The sequence below is a fragment of the Lissotriton vulgaris genome, chromosome 5 (assembly GCF_964263255.1).
Source record: "Lissotriton vulgaris chromosome 5, aLisVul1.2, whole genome shotgun sequence".
In the NCBI taxonomy this organism is placed as follows: Eukaryota; Metazoa; Chordata; class Amphibia; order Caudata; family Salamandridae; genus Lissotriton; species Lissotriton vulgaris.
Window position 1 is genome coordinate 1,637,729,873 of NC_141693.1, and position 20,262 is coordinate 1,637,750,134.

The following is a 20,262-nucleotide window of genomic DNA, read 5'->3' on the forward strand; positions in this document are numbered from 1 at the left end:
TTCATTCATATGTACAGACTCATTCCAATAAGTCATATTCACACATTCGATTCATCCATCCACATTCACACAATCCAAGAACCTCACAACCTATCGCAGACAGATACACTGAGGTAGTCCTGCAGTATCCTTCCAGCAACTTGCTGGGGGGAGATATGGTATTATTAGTAGAACAGATGTTCACCACGCCAAGGCGCGTTTCGGTGCCAAGCCCGATATACGCCGGCACCTTCATCAGGGCATGTACACGAAGGGGGGGCACAACAGAGGCAACAATTTTTGCAGCCGTGATAACTCTGTGATGAACAGAAAGAAACATATTTTAGACTCGTATTATACAATTGCATTTTCATTTTGCTTTTAGTTTTTCAAACAAGATGGCACTATTGTATACATATCATGCTATTTATATACAAAGTCATATCACATTACTTCATCATAATCCTATTTGCCATCGTATTGTCTGTAGATAAAGTTCAATTCACAGAGAGCATTTAAGCGAACTCAAAGCAGTGCATGACAAACTCTGATTCAAGGCATTTCATAACCGATGCCTTTTCTGATACATAACAAGCCCAATCGGGTCTTGAACACATGGAATCCCAAAAATAAAACAAGAATGCATTCATCCGACAAAGGAAAATTAGAAAGAGATCTAGACCAGACACTTAATACAATTAAGAATGATCCAGAGGGGAGATCAAGTTCGGCAAACATGGGTACTAAGATATGTATAACTACCCGGAGATCTATCTAAGATTTGGGTATGCATATTTTACAAGGCCTTAGGCTAGAAAATATAACTTGAATTCAAAACGGCACAGGCTGAAAACTCTTCGCACTTTTGATGGACTACCATCTATTTCGTCGAACAATAATAATGCTGGTTCAGGGGGACTCTGTCATAGGACAGGGAGACAACATTTTTTATGTTAAGTTTGAGAGATTCGTATAGTTGGAGAATACAACAACGGATTCTAACTCAGATGGGTCTTACCTACGGGCCCTGCAGGATAAGCTGCTTTCTTAACACACCTTCCAGCTGTTGATGCAGCAAAACATACACCTGAGAATATACATGTGGACGCTTATTCAGGATGGTACACAACAACAGAGCTATCCTTAGTTAGTCAACATCCTGGTCTCACGTTCGCTACCCTAATAAAACACTTACAGTTCAAGCGTATTTCAGGCTTCAACGTTTTTCTTCCCTAGAGGTCGATGATTGTCGCACACAATGGATGTAAGAGACCAGCCGGGGCGGACCACCTCATTTAGACCCGATGATCTAAAAATATGAATAGCGGAGGATTATATATTTTAGTAAAAAACCTTCAAAGACACAGTTAATTCTGGGGCCTTTTAGAGGAAAGAACAGCGTTCGACGAAATAGACGGTAGTCCATCAAAAGTGCGAAGAGTTTTCAGCCTGTGCCGTTTTGAATTCAAGGTATATTTTCCAGCCTAAGGCCTTGTAAAATATGCATACCCAAATCTTAGATTGATCTCCTGGTAGTTGTACATATCTTAGTACCCATGTTTGCTGAACTTGATCTCTCCTCTGGATCATTCTTAATTGTATTAAGTGTCTGGTCTAGGATCAGCAAACGAGTCAGCTAAGTTGCGGTGCCTGCAGATGCAGGGGAGTGACTCCTTCTCTCCAAGGGAGATTCCTTCAGGTGATTGGATGTCCACAGGTCCTGAGAGAAACCGGTATGAAGCACGGACACTCACGATGCAGTGGACTTGCAGGACGATGAGACCTGGAGCTGTCGGAATCTTACCGGTTGCAGTCTCAGTTCCTAAAGCGAAGCTCGATGTGGTCAGTGCGACTCGGTCAATCTGATGCGGTCAGAGAGTCCAGACGCTTGAAGGTGAATTGGAATCAAATCTCTTTTCCCAGTTTAGAGCGGGAGCCAACGGCTTCCGGAACTGGTTTGAACTGGAGTATGCAAGGAGGGCACCAAGTGTGCCCTTCAAGCAGTCTCAGTGGTGCTGGCAAGTGCCCCTGTCCTGCTCCAATACACTAAACCCTGCTTGGGAGATGGTCACACCTCCCTGTGACAGGATAGCCATTGTTCTGCCTTCCACTGCTCAAGTTTGGCTCAGCAGCAGGAGGTCAGAAACATGTCTCTGGTCTGCAGCAGCCCTAGCTTGCTGTCCAGTTCTGGAAGGCCGGGAGCACTGATGGCCTCCCGGCAGTGCTCCCGGCCTTCCAGAACCAGAACTGGAGATTTGCATTGCCAGTCACGTCAGGATTTCTCGGAGTGCACTCCAATGCCAGCCAAGGCTTCAGGGCTGGGGGCAGCATCTATTGGGTATCAGGGACTCACTTCTGCAGAGGCTAGCAGGGCTCTGGAGGTCCAGGCAACAGGTGAAAGGAAGCCTCTGGAGCTTGTCGTGTCCCTATAGCACAGAACGCGTCAGTCGACATTGGATGAAGGCAGTAGGTCAAGCCTTCCTTCTCAGCAAGTAGGGAAAACCTCAAGCAGCAGGCTAATCCTTCTTGCAGCAGGGCAGTCCTTCTGTAGTATCTAGTGGTCCGGGAGTGTACGGAAGGGTGGGTCTGAGGATCCAACTTTTAGGTTTCGCCTACACAGCACTTGCGTTGTGCTTGTGAAATCTATTGTTTTTAATAAATCTTAAAAGGGACTTGCATCTGGCCTTCAGTTTTTATTGGTCAGTATGCTTGCCAGTTTACTTTCCTCCGTTGCTGGTGGTTGCAGTCTGTTCTCCCTTCTGTGTCTCTCTTATCAGTTTCCCGTGGCCTAACTACTCATTCCTATATGCCTAGGTGGTTCGAACTTTTCTTTCTTACGCTGCATACCGTTTACTGTTTACATTTTGTTATCTTTCCCTATAAACACCCAATATTTATGTATTTTACTACTAAACAGGCAGTCTCAATTGCAGTTACCTTGCAGTTAAAAGAGGCTTGATATAAATGGTGCAGCAGGTGCAGTGGCACCGGTGCCAAAAGCTTAGGGACCCCAGTTAACACAGATTGTTACATTTTACTACTAAACAGAGTCACAAGTGCAGTAATCTAGCAGGCACTAGGGTCATGATTACAATGGTGCAGCAGGTGCAGTGGCAATGGGACCAAAAGCTCTAAGCACATACTAAAGAATTATTATTGCTATATTTTACAACTGAACAGGCAGTCAGAAGTGCAATTATATTGCAGGCTCTATGGGAATGATTTGAATGGTGCAGCAGGTGAAGAGGCACCAGGATCAAAAGTTATCAGAGCTCCTCTAAACACCAAATAGTCACAAGTGCAGTTACCTTGCACGCACTAGGATCACAATTTCAATGGTGCAGTGACACCGGGGTCCAAAGCTCTAGGAACACCCAAACATTGCTATATTTTACTCCTAGACAAGCCTTCACAAGTTCAGTTACCTTGCAGGCAACAGTGTCATGATTGAAATGGTGAAGCAGCTGCAGTGGCACCGGGGCCAAAAGTTGGCATAAGTCCTCTAAACAGCTAATGCAGCTATTTTTACGACTAAACAGGCAGTCACAATTACAGGTATCTTGTAGTTAAGTGGCATGATTTGAAAGGTGCAGTGGAACCGTTGTCAAAAGCTCTTGGGACCCCTCTAAACACAGATTATTGCTACATGTTACTACTAAACAAGCAGTCATAAGTGCAGTTGTATAGCAGGCACTAGGGTCATAACTTTAATGGTGCAGCAGGTGCTGTGACACCAGGACCAAACGCTCTAAGCACCCTGTAGCTCAAATATGAATTTACCTTAAATAAATGAAAAGACAAGAGGAGTTTGGCAAAATAGGAACAAGTTGGTTTAAATGCTGCGACCCGGGGAGCCTGGACAGAATGCGTCTGCTCAAAATCTCTTGATAAAGTTTAGGCTGTCAATTTATACAGTTCATGAGGTAAAATAAAATGTTCTCTACATTAATAAAAAGCATCTTAATCGCAAATCAATCACATGTGCACATTTGATAAGCACTCAGATGGCTCTCTATCTCAGGAGAGCCAATGTGGTATGGTTCTTATGTGTCCAGATGTCCGATGTGAGGACCGTGTGATCATTACGTGTGGTGTGCATGTGGTGTTCTGATTGGTTGAATGTACGTATGTAGTGCTGGAGGCACTCTTGTGGTCTGACACTCTGTGATGACCTTTGACTACCATTATTTTAATTGACTTTAGTGTGTTGTTTTATCCTAGCCTGAATGTACAACATCCTGCATATGTTTGCTTCGCTTCAAAGTTTATTTCTTGTAATCTTGCTGTCTTTCAGTGAGAGCTATCGTGGAGTAGGACAGCCTTGCCAAGAACAGAACGTGTGGGATGTGCATTTGAAAGCATGAGAGGGGGAGAGAGGTGTGGAATGTACTTTTTGGTCTCGAAGTGTAGTGAAGCACAAATGTGCTCGGAGATGTACATTGAGATATGAAGTATGTGATGCTATAGGACACAGAGATGAAGTATGTGAGTCTATAAGCAGTTGTGCACAAATGTGCATTGTGTTGTACATTGATGAGTATTATGGAGTTCTTACTATTGGCTTTGACATGGCCTCATGTCATCTTGTTTTCTGAATCTGCCTTGCTTTAGCTTTTCTGCATGCACTGCAACGCTTGCAAGTTGTTTGGGTTAATCACGTTCAAGGATTGTTTTTGTGAGCTTCATCAAGATAAAGGCTGGACATGCAAGATTGGAGAAGGGGACGTGGGAACTCCTTCCAGCCAGAGAATGCTTGCTTGGAACCTGGCCAGTTCTGGTAAGATTCCTCTGGCGCTGGGGGGGAAGTCTCTCTCAAACCTTCTATAGTGTTTTCGATATTATAAAGCTGAGGGTTCTTGACTTAGAAACCAGGAGTTTGGAATCCGAACGGGGATGGACGCAACTACTTTGGGGAATGAACCCTGGTTGCTGAGCTCTTGACCACAGCTGTTTAATTCCCCCAGTCAGGAGTGGGCCAGGATGCAGTGTTTGCACTAGGTGAAGTATTGAGGTTTGACTAGTGCCATTATGATGCGTGGTTCCAGTGGTTGTGGTCATTTGAGGTGCTTGAGCTTTGATTATTGCCATTGTGATGTTTGGCCGGTGGCTCTGATCATTTGAGGTGCTTTCTTTGTGACGTGTGAGTGAGTTGAGGTGTACATCCAAAGTAATCACTTGATTTATATATACCTTTATGATCTATTGCAGGACATCCAGTATATTTGCTTGAGGCTTATTTCATATTTTTTGCTGCTTGTTTATTCATGGAATAATTCATGCATTTAACTGCTATTGCTTGCATATAGACATATATATATATATATATCTCTGTGTATTTGAATGTTCTGCATTTGGCATCTGGGAAAGCCTTTCTGTTAGAGAGCATTGTGCAAAATAAAACCCCAAGCCTTATTCTAATAGAGAGAGTTCTTGCATTTTGTAAAATAAAACCCTTTTCTAAAGGTGTTGTTTGTATTGTGTTATGTCTCCTGCTTCGCTGAGTGTTGAGCAACCGTGTGAAAGATTCTGTATTATCTGAGAGGCTAAAGCAAGACAACGTATCTACATGGGGTATCAAGATTTAGGGAATTTCTGGGGAACACAGCCTTTGACCAAACTGGTTTTATTTTGGCCAAAAAGGGTCTAGCAAACGAAAGCAATATATTGCTTTGGTAAATCTGCCATTGTGACAAGAAGATCCAGATAAAAATGTTGTCACAAATAGCTGTTTGTCCCTCATTTAAAATATTTTCAACAGTTTCTTTAAGAAAATCTTGAGGGAACTACACAAATGGCCCCTTGCTGAATTCAGAATTTGGTCTACTTTTCAGAAATGTAGAGGTACCGGCATCACCTATGGATTTCTCATCAGTTTCCACCACAAGCTGGAAATAAGTTAAACGCACAAAATTAGGAAAAACTAATTGTTTTTTTGATACATCTCTGCTTGTTCTTGAAATCTGGGAAGATAGTTTTTAGCGTATGAAACCTTTCATTGATGTAATGTTCAGGAAATAAAAACTGCAGTTTCTTGTTCACTCTTTCCCCACATTTTCCCCTAATACATACATGTTAGATATACTATGGCTATTTTCTTGGTCCCCTCCAATGGAATCTACTGACCCCGGGATACCCTTAGAACCAAATGATGCACAAAGTACTTCAATAGCGAAAAGAAAAGGGGTCAGCACTGGGGTGGAAAAGCCTTAGCAGTTAAGAGGTTAAACTAAAAACAGAGACAATCCTACCAATAACTATTGAGGTGGTGGTGCATACAAAGGCTCACGACATAACTCCAGTTGCAAACGTGTTTGTGTTCTACAATCTTACACCAGTGCCTGGGATGTTCCTATGAAGTACCCAGTCCGGAATGCTGATTGTGCACGGATGTAGGTGGAGGTTAGGGGAAGGAGAGGCGGAGCAGGGACACATCTGCCTATCCACTGCATAAACTGCTGATAACTTCTTCCAATTTGAGCAATTATTTTATCTAGAACACAACTGCTTTTGGACAATGAACTAGATCAGAAAAGCCTTCAAAGTACTCTATTCTTATTTAAGTTTGGGGACCCCAAGTTTTTTAAGAAAATAAAACTGAAGGTGCTTAGAGACGTATGTAGAACATGGGCCAAACTGAGGGGCACCATCAGAATAGACTACTACTCAGGTAAGGCTCCATTATGGAACTCTCCTGGCTCCCCGACCTGGCTGCTAGATAGTCTCGCTGCACCGTTGCGCGAGTCAGGTTTGGTAGTTTGGGGAGACATTTTTTTGGCGGAATCACTACTGCCATGGGAGGTATTGAATCTAAAAGTGGGGTCTCGGCTCTCTAGGTTTAAATACCTTCAAATGCAAAGTTGGGCACATTCTCATTCACAGACTTCAGGCAGATTCCAGCTAGGAGGGGATAGTACATTGGTGTCTCTCCTAACAGATAAGTCTCCATTTAACAAAGAGGTCTCCTTCTGGTATAATCTTATACTAGATGAGGTAGAGGGCGAGTTCCAGCTACCAGAGCAGTTGTGGTCTACACATATGACAGATATTAGTGTGGAAAATATGTGGTATCATTCTTTTAAGATCATGTGGAGTATTGTAAAACCATCTTGGTTACGTCGTAACCACTTGTTTACGTTACACAGGGCCTACTCCTCGCCCCAACGTTTATCGAAGTTCTCGGATAGTCCGCCAGTTTCATGTCCAAAATGAGGACTGGTAGAGGCTTCGGACTTGCACATGTTTTTTGATTACCCACTCCTATCACCGTTTTGGACCTCAGTTACTACTTTAATATCTACTTCTTAGGGATCCCAATTAACTTTATGTCCTGCCTTGGTTATCTTTGGTATTTCTCCAGAGTTTCATGGTCCCGCAAAAGATCTAATTTTTTTTGTATGTTGTTGGCAAGGAGAGAAATATGTAAGAGATGGAAGGACCCCGTATCTCCTACCTTGCTGGACTGGCAAACATCAGGGCTACAAGTATCAAAGATGGACCTTTTAAGATCAGGAAATAAAAATAAGCGAAACTTCTGGAGGCTACTAAATTGGTAGTACACTCTGGTTTGATCTTGGGGTTTTTTTTTTCCCCAAGGTCCAATGATTACGCTGCTTGGTATCTTACCCTCTATTTGACTGTACCCTACAAAGCTGGAACGGGTGCAGGATCGGGTATATGAACGCAGCATATGTCCCACACGGTTGTTCTAAAGTGGCTTAAGTGGATTATGACACTGCTTACTGTGGGGCAATTAGGGTGATCTCTCTGGTGCTCCTTCCAGATTATCTGAGATAGTAAGGTTATTTTCCACACGCTACTAGTTGATCACCAAGGGCGAAAGATGAGGACACAAAAAAAAAAAAAAGTACTCTATTCTTATGTTTTTTGGCTTGCTTTGGTAGGAAATCCCTTAAATCCCCACATGGTAGCTACAGCCTTTAACATTAAATTTGTACTCCGTATGAGACAGCTCATTCTAAACAAAACATTCAGATCCACCCACAAATATGTTTATTGTGTCACATTAAGAAGCCTTTACTAATGTCTTACGGTTTTAAAAGAAATTACTTGACAAAAATTAAAGGAATTTGGGACAGGCAAGCAAGGCTGAAATTGTGTTCCAAACAGAATTACGAGCTGAAGAAATTTGTAAAGTTTACAAAATTACTTACCATAATTATTCGCTTTGACCATCCATTAAAGCCAAGATAGTGATTGGCTACATCTTGGCACTTGACGCTGTTTAGTCCACAACCAAGGTGCTGGTATCCCTTCTGCTTGGTGCAAAGGCGTACCTGGTTCATGAAAGCAACACGTATCATACCAAGAGAGTTTTAAATTACATTAGCAATAATCTACAAAATGTTCAGCCAAATACACTGTGACATTTGTAAACCTGCACACTACACCCAACCAAGATGCAGTTCTAGCAATAGTGGCAATAGCACATTTACAAGCAGCAGGACCAAACACCAGACCTCTCAAAACTTAAAAAAAGCTTCTTGAAATTTCACAATAAAAAGGATTTCTAGTTGTTACGATGCACAAAATACTGCATATATCTTTTAAGATCTTTTAAGATTATATCTTGTTTTGCAGATAATTTTTTGCTTGAATATGTTCCAGCTTCTGTCTGTAAAATTGTTATGTACTGTACTTGTGGTAATGTACTGTACTTGTGGTAATGTACTGAATAGGTTCTCGGCTCTGCACTTTTTTTTCTTTATACTGTAAATACTTTGTGTGCATCACGGAAAAAGACCCGCGGTCTGGTCCATGCAATTAGAGACAAAGTAATAAAATTAAAAATAAAGACATGCCCGAACAATACGTATTTCTACACAATTCAGCGGTGTGTCTTTATAAGGCATTGAATACACAGGAGGCAGCAAACTTATCAAGAGTTGTGGGAGCTAATGTTGGTTCATGACAATGAACGATGTGGAATTTCAAAATGGGCGAATGTAGGTTGAGGACCTAAAGAGAAAGTATCCTATTAAAGAATTTCTGAGTTGTAACACTAAGTTCTTTGTATATATAATTACATATGTGTGTCTAAAAATGTACTAAGGCGCCCCCATTCGCTCTTTAAAAGAACGATGGAAAGAACATTTGAGAGTCTTCAAGAACCCCACAGAGAAATATCCCATGTCAATACACCTCAGTGATTCAAAGTTCTAATTTAGACTGGAAGAAATTTGGTTTGTAGCATTAGAAAGAGTGAAAGGAAATCTGAGGGAGGTAATCAGGGACTAAGAGCAATAGAGAGTTTTTAGATATTAAAATTAGGGTAATGTAAATATGGTTTCAATAAAGATGAGGAAATGCATTACTTATTAAAAACGTGATCGGGATGCTGTTGTGGGTAAAAAGCTGCTGGGACCTTTGCTTGGGCAGCCTTGAGGGCATCTTCCTGCTTCCTGACCTCTCCCTGGTGGACCGTAGTCTCAGGGAGCGCCACCATCTTGCTGCCCCTTCCACCAGCAAACGTGCATCACCCTGGTGGGATCACAATTCCCAGGGTGCAACTGGCCTCTTTCCCGCTTTCTCCGCTAACGAGGGGGAGGCGCCATCATCATGCTTATAGCACTGCGTCGCACCCCGCTGCGCTGTTGCGTGTTAACAGCCGCTGGGACCTTTGCTTGGGCTGCCTTGACCGTATCTTCCTGCTTCCTGACCTCTCCCTGGTGGGACAGTAGTCCCAGGGAGCACCACCATCTTGCTGTCCCTTCCACCAGCAAACGTGCACCACCCTGGTGGGACCACAAGAACCAGGGTGCAACTGGCCTCCTTCCCGTTTTCCCCCTGCCGCCGCTTACGAGGGGGAGGTGCCACCATCACGCTTATAGTGCTGCCTCGGACCCCACAGCGCGTGACGTGCGCGGACGGCGCTTGGGCCAAGGGGGGCCCGTCCTTGCCCATCACTGGCAGGAAGAGGCAGGGTGGGCCCCCCCTAGGAGCCCGCCCCTTTGATCCTGCCTTTGGTCGTCGCCGAGCAAGGTACTGTGCATAACTGCCTATTCACTACCACATTAATTGTTAACGCCCAGCTGCATTGTAGACTTGGATCATTGCCTTTGATGTTTTTGCACTCTTTGTGCCTCAGGGGTGTAAATATTAGCACTTTTAATTTTTTTTTATTGGCCTGCAAACTTTTTGTGGGGGGATACACGTTTATCTAATGCTAGAACTTTGTGCACTTTTAGCATTAGCGGCCCCCGGGCATACAAGATGGGGAAGAGGAAAACCATGGAAGGTGTAGGGGGAAGCCAGGCTAGCCGAATAACAAAAGGGAAAAGGGCTAGGAAGACTCTAAAACACCCAGGTAGTAATTGTATACTCGATAGGATAGATACCTTAATAAACAAGTGCGAAGATATCTTAGAGGGCAATCAGTCAATATCACCAACCCCTGGGGGTCTGGATGATAGATCCCCTATAAGCTCGAGAATAACCTGCCCCCCCCCCCCGTCAGCCCAGTAATGTTCCAAAAGCTACCCTCTAAGAGGGCAACTATCAAATCAAAAAAGCTACCTCGCCCTGCCCAGGATACATCCCAAACCCCCGCTATCTCCCCTGCCAACATCAGCATCAGCACATCTCAAGAGAAACAAGTGCAAGAACCTGCAATCCCCTGCTCAAACAGATTTTTGAGCCAGCGACTACTACTACTTACTACTGTAAGAGGAGACGTACAGCCGTTTTGCTATTTGTTAGTCCCTATCAGTACTTATGTACTGTGTTTATATGGGGACTATGTTATGCGTCTTATTTGTCCTCTTTTTTAAAAAAAATGTATATTACTACTTTTTTTACTCCTTCACAGGGGAGGAGTGAGGGTCTTATGTGAATCTAGAAGAGTTTATGGTACAAAACTATTGTTACAAGTAAGTAACTATTTAGTTTTGCAGCATAGACCACTTCTAGATTCACATAATGTTAATCGATTGTGTAGCGGTATTCAGTGATAGTGCAGGAGGACGTAAAGTATGTTTATTCTCCCTAGGCTACTATAAAAACATAAAATGGTGTTGTGAACCACTTGTCTTTGAGAGAATATGTGTCCTCCAGTTGTGTGTATATAGTAGGCTTGCAAACAGCTCTACTTTAAAAGAGTATACACATATATACACTGTTATGCCTATTTGCAATAATGAGTGTAGCAACCATTTATAGCCTTGACTCAGAAGAACCACCTTTTTTCAAAGTAAAAATTTGTAGGCCCATTCATTTTGATATTTAATATTGTCTTTACCAACCACTAGCTTCTGTTTGTATGTCGCTTGAAATCTTTGGATGAAATGGGCCGGTTTTAATGCTTTGTGTAGGTATAACTTAAGGGTTGTCTGGTTGCTTCAAGCGTGTACATATCCTTTGTTTGATTATTTCCTTGGGAAGCGACATCAAATGCTTCGCGAATGCAGCGGACGTGTTGAAGTCAGCTCTCCCTTTCCCCTGTGTATGGTATTGCAGAACGTGGACAGTATTTTATGATGACGTGATCTCTCCATGTCCTTACACGCAATTGTGGTGAGAGAAAAGAAGGCTTTACCTTAATATATGTAGAGTGTGTTTGTATAGTAATGCCGAATTGGATGTTTTTGGAACCTTTTTAGTTTGTACCCAAAACAAAAACCTACTTCTAACCCTACCCATTATATATATATATATATATATAAAAAAGCTCTCTCCCTCCCGGTCCCGGGTGGAAAATAAAGACAGCACACGTGGGAATTCTCGTTGTTTAGCAGTCTTTACTCGCACAGACGCGTTTCGGAAGCAACGCTCCCTTCCTCAATGTTTACACCGTAATGCGCGACCTGGCGCCATTTTATTTCAACATTACAAACAACACGTGTTGGTAGGTGTAGAGAGAGGACTGACGCAAGAGCGCCATCTTGCTAGTACAAACAGTCCCTGTATTAGCATGCATGAGATTAAATGTCACATTTCATTTGTGATTATTAGTATCAAATAAAGCATTTATAAAACCCTCATATTTATAACGAGGAATTAGCAACATAATTGTGCCGTGGATCGGCAGGTAACCCTCTCCTTAGTACAAAGGGCAATGGACAGTAATCTCGCCGTGGATCGGCTTGTGGCAACTCGAAGGTTGCCATTTGAATTTCCATTGACCCCTTGTTCAAATTCAATACCACACAGTGTTGAATGATAATTATCAAAATATTAAAAAAGGTTGCTAAATATAAAACCATAATCCAGAGGTTACCAAGAGTACTAAACAGTTATCAAGTACGTGGTGCCATGATAGTGAAAAAGCTCTTAATTCATCCTAAAGCACACTTATTCACAGAAGAACACATATTGTGGAAACCAAAATCCTTAAGCTGTGATAACATCAAGATAGTCCTCACTTCGGATACTGCAATATTGACACTTAGCTCCCTAAATGCACAGTAAGTTCCTCCCCACTGTTGAGTCCCAAGGGGGCCTTTGTCTGGCAGTCTATAATATAACGGGATTCTAACCTACGAAGTTTCTGTAGTTTATCCCCACCCCTTATGTTTTCAGAAATTGCATCCAAGCAGAAGTATTGTAACAGATTCCTGTCGCCCTTATGTTTAATGGAAAAATGTCTTGCGACAGGGTATGTAAAATCTCTGTTGACTATGGCTCGCATATGTTCTAGAATACGCAATTTCACGGGGTTAATAGTGCTGCCTATGTATCTAAGCCCGCAAGGGCAGAGGAGGCAATAGACTGCAAATGGGGAAGTACAGGTAAGGAATTGATTGATCCTCTTTTTCTTTTTGCAACCCACGAGTTCGTAAGAAAGAACCCTTTTGCTATTGGCACAGGCCTTGCATCGACCACATGGGAAGAACCCTTTTGCATCTCTCAATTTCCCTGTACGTGTGGGGATGGGTGACAGGTGACTATGTACCAAAGTATCCCTCAGCGAACGTGCCCTTCTAAAAGTAATCAAGGGATTTACAGGGATGTCATTCCCAATGATATTATCTTTCTGCAGTATATGCCAATGTCTTTTCAGGATGTTCCTCAATTGTTGACAATCTTGGGAATATGGTGTTATCATCCTGAATTTATCTGCATCATTAGTGGGTTTTTGTTTCTTAACAAACAGAGTCTGTCTGGGTTGTGTCCTTACTCTGTCTAAGGTATTACATAACATCTGCTTGTTATACCCCCTGGCCTCGAATCTATTGATACTTTCCCGGGCTGCTAGTTCAAAATCATCATTTGTGGAACAGTTTCGCTTTAACCGCAGAAGCTCACCATAAGGTATGCTTCTGATGAGTTTCTGGGGATGATTACTTGACGCGTGTAGCGTACTATTCCCTGCTGTGGGCTTCCTATAGAGGGAGGTTCGAATGTTATTGTCCGCGACTTCAATCTTTAGATCCAAATATACCGCCTCACTCACACTTACATGACCAGTGAAAATGAGGTTACAGTTGTTATCATTTAACACTTTGACATATTCCCAGGCAGTCTCTACTGGACCATTCCAGACTATACACAAATCGTCAATATAACGGTACCATGAGACCATGACCTGCCTGTACAGTTGAAATGGTACAGTGCAATACTTCATGCATACTGATAACCATGGACATTACCAGCTTGTACACAAGCATTGATCACAAACAGGGGCTAATGGCAATGAAACATTACCTTGACAAGAGACCAATGAAATTCGCCAAACATAGCCAAATGTTGCTTGAATTCATTGAATTTTGTTTGTTTAATAACATTTTTTTATTTCAAGGACAACTGTACAGGCAGGTCACTGGGACGGCGATGGGAACCTGCTTCGCCCCCAGCTACGCGAATTTATTCGTAGGCTGGTGGGAGGAGCAGGTGGCCCAAAGCCCAGAATTCCAGAAATGGAGAGATAATCTTAAAGTCTGGTATAGGTACATTGATGACCTTTTTCTAGTATGGGAGGGGTCAATGACTTCAGCAGAAGAGTTTGTGGCATACTTAAATTTGAATGAATTAAATCTGAAATTCACCGCAGATATCAGCTTATCAACTGTGAACTATCTAGATCTGAAAGTGAGCTTGACGGGTGGAAAAATTGAGACAGAACTGTTTAGGAAGACAACAGCCGGCAATTCAGTTTTACATGCCGGAAGCAGTCATCCCCCGACCCTAATCAGAAGTATCCCCTACGGAGAACTTCTTAGAATAAAGAGAAATTGCTCAAGAGAGGCAGACTTTGCAAAAGCCGCAAGAGAAAGCATAATGAGATTTCAGGCCAGGGGATACAATCAACCACTCCTGGAAAAAACTCTAAAAAGAGTAGAGAGAATCCCTAGGGAACAACTTCTAAAAGAACAAACGAAGAACACAAAATTGAACTTAGATGAAGGGAAATTCAGATTGATAACTACTTTCTCAGAAGACTCTAATCATCTGAGAAATATTCTAAAGAGAAGTTGGCATATCCTAAAAACGGACCAGGTCATTGGAAAAGAGATTCCAGCTTTTCCATTAATCACCTTTAGAAAAGGTAGGTCCATTAGGGATAAAATTGTACATAGCCATCTGCCAGACAGAATTACACCAACAGGCAGAATTAAAGACATGCCAGGATTCTATCCCTGCGGCAAATGCAAAGCCTGTGAGAGAAGCAAGAAAAGAACTACATATGAAATACCAGGGTCAGGACAGAGTAAGAAAATATCAAAGTTTCTCACTTGTAATACCACCCATGTTGTCTACTGCCTAATGTGCCCGTGTGGCTTGAAATACATAGGCAGCACAGTAAAAAATGTCAAGCTACGCATATTAGAGCACCAACGTGCCATTATGAACAAGGATTTCAACTATCCCGTAGCAAAACATTTTGCATCAAGACACAATAGCAACAGGGAACTGCTGCAATTTTTTGCACTTGATCATGTACCAGTGGACCCCAGGGGTGGAGATAGGTTGCGGAAATTAAGAAGACTTGAATCCCGCTACATCATTGACCTCCAGACTAAGGCCCCCCTGGGATTGAACAGGAATGAAGAACTAGCTTCCCATCTAGGAAAAGCTTAAACTCTGTAACGAATTCACCCCGTGAGCTATGCCGATCCACGGCTGAATAACTTACACCATACACGAAAGATGAATTTAGTTCACACCAAACGTGATTAATTTCATAAATGTAAATTTTCAAACATTTGGAATGATGGGTTAAAATGTATTTTACAATGCCTTTCGTGAATGTTTTTTCTTTAAAATGTAAAAGTTAAGAGTAATGCACTAAGTGAAACTGTTTATCACGGGGGTAAACGTCAGTCCTCTTTCTATGCAGATACAATAAGACGCTGTAGAGCTTTAAAACTTGCTTCCTTCCGTGTCAATGGTAGACACTGACGAAGGAGAACCGAAACGCGTTTGTCTGCCGAGTGTGCTGATTAAAACTTATCGAACACTTTCCCTGCGAGTGCCGTTTTTCTTTCTGAAAGACAAAGAGAGAGACAGAGCTGACATATATATATATATATATATATATATATATATATATATATATATATATATATATATATATAGAAAGAATGGATACCTTTACTCGTCATGCGTGTCACCAAAAGTGACAGGTCTGTGTCCCGAAAAGTGACATGCCTGTGTGTGTCACCAAAAGTGACAGGTCTGTGTCCCCAAAAGGGACATGGTGCCACGCCTACCTGCAGTGCCCTTAAAAGTGACCGGTGCCAAGCCCCATAGATGTGTCCTTAAAAGTGTCAGGTCTCAAATCCCTATGATGGCTGTTGGGGCCAATTTGTCCCAAGGGGCGGTCTTCCAAAGGGCGGGGCTGTTTTTGGGGCCATCAGCGAACCAGAGTCCTATGACGTCTGTATGCCTCTGTTATGGTGTAGATGTGTACGCCCCTTTTAGAGGCTGTGTAGGATACATATAAGGCGCCCTAAAGAGTCTCGTACAGCAAGCAGACGTCTGAATACGAAAAGGTGCCCCCTACCAAAATGAAGAGATACAGTCCATTAGTGAAAAGACCAGTGCTGGGTGGCTCCCAGCCCACTATCAATAGATATTACCGCAGTTTAACACCCCTGGTAATGGACGAGGATGCTCAACAAGAAACCCCTAAGGATAGGGGCTGTGACGTTACTGATTTTGGCAATGGCTTATGTAGGCCTATGGAAGAACTCAGTCTCAAGGATTGCATATGCCGGATGTCCCCGATTAAGGGCGACAGCAGCGATAGTGAGGGCTCATGTAGTGGCAGCGTGCTTGCAGGCCTCAGTTCAATGGAGGATACGGCTGCAGAGAAGGTCTTTCTACAACAGCCGGGTACAAGCGTCGAAGATGATGGGGCATCGCAGGACATTAGCGACCCTCAAGATTTCAGATCTGCCGCAGAGAGCTGTGAAAATGCAGAGGCTAGTAAGAAGATGTTATGCGCGGTCAGCTACATAAAGATGTATTTTATTTCTTCAACTTACGGATTGTCCTTCTTTCTTTTTTTAAACACTAGAGAGAAACCCCAAAAAGGCCTGAGCCAGAATGGCGGTCTGCAAAAGTGCGCAATGTAATTTTCAATTGTCTGTGGTGCTCAAAACAGGCTGAAAGTTCCATACGCCAAAACCGTGATGGCTGCGACAAGTGTGTCTGCAGCTCTGACATGTGTGAAAAGGAAGATGAAGGCTTGTATTCAGGAGAGGAGGCATATTTACTACATAAACCTGCCAGAAGACGTTTTAGGAGACGTCCTACAATCGTTAATACACAATTAGACTATCAGTGCAGGCGGATATCATCAGCCTTCAAGATTTAGCAAAACATAACAACGGCACTCATTATATATTAACCATTATAGATGTGCTGTCCAAGTAGTCCTACGCAGAAGTTTTACGCGATAAAACTGGGGCTAGCGTCACAGCCGCTTTGAAAGCCATCTTCGAGAAGGGTCGAATTCCTCAAAAACTACAAACAGACGCTGGTAAAGAATTCTTAAACAATACATTTCAGAAGTTATTAAAGCACCACAGAGTTCATCATTTTGTAACACACACGGAGGTAAAAGCAGCGGTTGTAGAGCGGTTTAACAGAACTTTAAAATCTAAGATGTGAAGGTATTTTACGGCCCACAACACCTACAGATACGTTGATGTTCTACAGGCATTTTTAGTTGTATATAATGCCAGTTATCACCGGACCATCAAAACAGCACCCGTAGAGGTAACTCATACTAATTTGTTAACTGTTTGGAGAACTGTGTACGGGCGTAATTTTGCTACAAAGGCGAAGAAGGCTTTTTTTAAAAAAGGTGATCACGTACGAATTTAAAAATTGAAAGGGGTCTTTGCGAAGGGTTACCAAAAGACTTTTAGCGAGGCAATATATATAGTGGAAAGTGTGGAGCTTAAAGAGGGTTTGTATATCTACAGGTTAAAGGACTACGATGGGGAAATGGTGTCTGGGGTATTTTACAAGGAAGAGTTACAAAGGATACCCGATGATCCGCACAGGGTGTATAAGGTGGAAAAGATTCTGAAAAGGAAAGGTAGAGGAGCTAATAGTCAGGTATATGTCAAATGGAGGGGTGGCCGGAGGAATGTAACAGTTGGGTGCTGGACAGCTCCCTGAAGGGTGTGTGAGCTGAGGAGCGTCTAAAACCTCCTGTTAAGATGGAGACAGTGCCCTTTTATATCACACTGCCGTCCAACGCTTCTAAAGACATGTTCCCCGACAACCACATTTCTAATTATACAGTGAAATTGGCTAAGCCTGTGGACATCAAAGGTGATTGGGAGGTAGCCCTGACAGAGATCCAATACCCTAGAACATGGAATACCTTTACACAGTCTGAGGCTAAGTTTTACATGAAGCGTGAGCAGGACCCGGTTAGCATGCACAAGAGCATCCCATACGGCTACTACCCAACCGTTTCAAGTGTTGTCGACGCCATCAACAAAGCCATAGGTACCATCGAAACATATACGAATACTCATCTGTCGCTAGATAACGTCAGAAGGAAGGTGTTTCTTAAAACACCTAGTCGTACTACAACGTTTAGCTGTTCCGGTAAATTAGGAAGAGTTTTAGACAGTCCAGATTGCGAAAAGTCCGGTCGAGCCAGATCACACGTGCCCTGATATTAATGGGGGGTTCTACCCACTCTATGTGTATAGGGATATTGTAGAGGCACAGAGGATCGGAGATAGTTACTCACTGTTGTTAAGATGGGTCCATGTACAGGGTGAAAATAATACGATGGTCAATATTCAATTCAACAAACCAGACTACGTAGCAGTTTCTAAAAACCAGACTACGTAGCAGTTTATAAAAACCATTTTGACACTATTTCAATAATGATCTTCGACGACCAGTCACAGCCTGTGTCCTTTAAATACGGAAACGTTATTGTTAAGCTTCAGATGCGACAGAGGTTATTAAGCAGACGTCATGGTGGTTGTGAAAACATAAGGGAACCCTTCAATGTACAGGGACTATTACCGAAATCAGGCCGGCTACGGAGGCCCCCCGTACTTTCAAGGGTCACCTGCTATGTATTGGGCTGGTCTAGGAGGTTTCCTCCGCAGTCTGTTTAGAAGAGCTATGCCTTTCCTGAGAAAAGGCTATGAAATTGTAAAACCGCATGTTAAGGCGGCGGCTTCAAACATTGCCCATGATGTTGTTGGCTCTGTTACTTCGGCGGTTGCCAAACGCATGAACAAACAACCGCAAGAAGGCGCTGGTTTAGTGCACAAGCCGCGCACAAGTGTTAAAAGGAAGCGACGTGCATCAAGACGCAGAGGACCTCCGGCCCCCTATAAAAAAAAGAGGAGTTCTTAAAGCGCGCTCAGAAAAGAAAATACCCAAGGCGGAAGAGAGCTTCGAAGAAGAAGAGATCCGCCTTTAAAGTAAATATTTTTTAAAGCGGCGCAAACTAAACCATGGACTTTGTACATTGTGCCTTGGGCGAGTGCGCCAAATCTGAGTTAGACTTGTTTACTCTAAAGCCTACGCAGACAAGCATCGAAAACAGCTTCTTCATGGAGATATCGCCTTTAGCCGCTTTGACGCCGTTGGCCCCTATAGAGTTTTATGTATCAGGGTCCACGGATATGTATCTGGATCTCAACAACACGCTACTCCACTGTTATCGTGGGTGTAGGCGGACCGGAATAACAGGCGTGGAGGCCGTATGTAGTGGGCAATGTCTGAGCCGGTTTTATTGTCAATACACAGGGTTCAGTTATTATTCGGGGAAACACCAGCGCAATATAGGAAAACAGGGTCCTGGAGCTGCGCTTGGCCAGACGTTGAGATGATAGCTCCTCGCGAAGGGATGGTGCTTGGCTGGAAGTCGGGTTGAGGGCTTCTCACGAAGGAGTCTAGTCGGCTGGTCACCGGGATGATGGTTCCTCGGAGGTATGGGGAGGAGAGAGACAAGAGGGCCGTTAGTCCAACTAGCTAGGACAGACCGATGCCGTAACCCTTCACCAGGGGTTGCGGGACTTGAAGCGAGCGTGAGGAAGGTAAGGGACGGGTCAAGAGGGGGAAGGAGGAAGAATAGGAGGGTGAAGGAGTGACGGGCAAGTGCGGGGGACTTCTATACAGGTGTGCGCGTGACGAAAAACGGGTGCTATATATATTATACAGTGCTGGGTGCAAGGTGTGGGCGTGACTGTTTTATACAATACTATACACACTCTCTAAATATACAAGGGGATCGGTACTCACATGCCCCGCAGCAATTCTTCCGCGAGTTGCGGCCGCTCTCCAGCCTCCTCCACCGGACTCCACCAGTTCTCGGTCCAGACGTCTTCTTCCCCTTCGCCGCTCTTCTCCTCAGGTTCTCCGCACGCTGTCTCCTGCCACGAGTCCACCGCATTGAACGAACTGCTGCCTTCGGTTCTGGCTTTTCCGCACTCCGCCTCCAGGTCGGGGAAGGGTCTTCCGGGGTTACGGGAGAGTTCTCCCGGTTTTCCGCTCGTCGCGATAGGTTCCTGCAAAGAAGGAGAAAGGGGTGGAGTCCGGGTTGCTAGGGACGCCAGAGGATCGGATGGCGGGGCCCGGGACCTTGACGGAAGATGTCGCCTTGACGAGGTAGGGGACGTGGCCCTTTCACATCCACCTTATGTGTAAAATTGTAAAAGTTGATGGTTCCGACATAGCAGCAGACGCTAAAGTGGCTACGATAGCTTACCCCCTAGCAACCATGTATAATCAGGTGGACATCACCCTGGGCGACTGTCTCTTCACACAGAACGATAACATGTACGCCTACAGAGCCTACCTCAAGAGTATTCTAAATTACAGTAGCGACGCCTTCAACAC

At 43.5% G+C, this 20,262-nt stretch overlaps 1 protein-coding gene across 2 annotated transcripts in view; it reads right to left on the reverse strand.

Annotated features, from left to right (window-relative positions):
- Positions 1-20,262, reverse strand: part of RDM1 (RAD52 motif containing 1) — a 257,044-nt gene that overhangs the window by 124,065 nt on the left and 112,717 nt on the right. For both annotated transcript variants that reach the window (XM_086923782.1, XM_086923783.1), the window contains exon 3: positions 8,151-8,273. In XM_086923782.1, the coding sequence (XP_086779908.1) occupies positions 8,151-8,273 (123 nt within the window). The remainder of the gene's footprint in view (positions 1-8,150; positions 8,274-20,262) is intronic.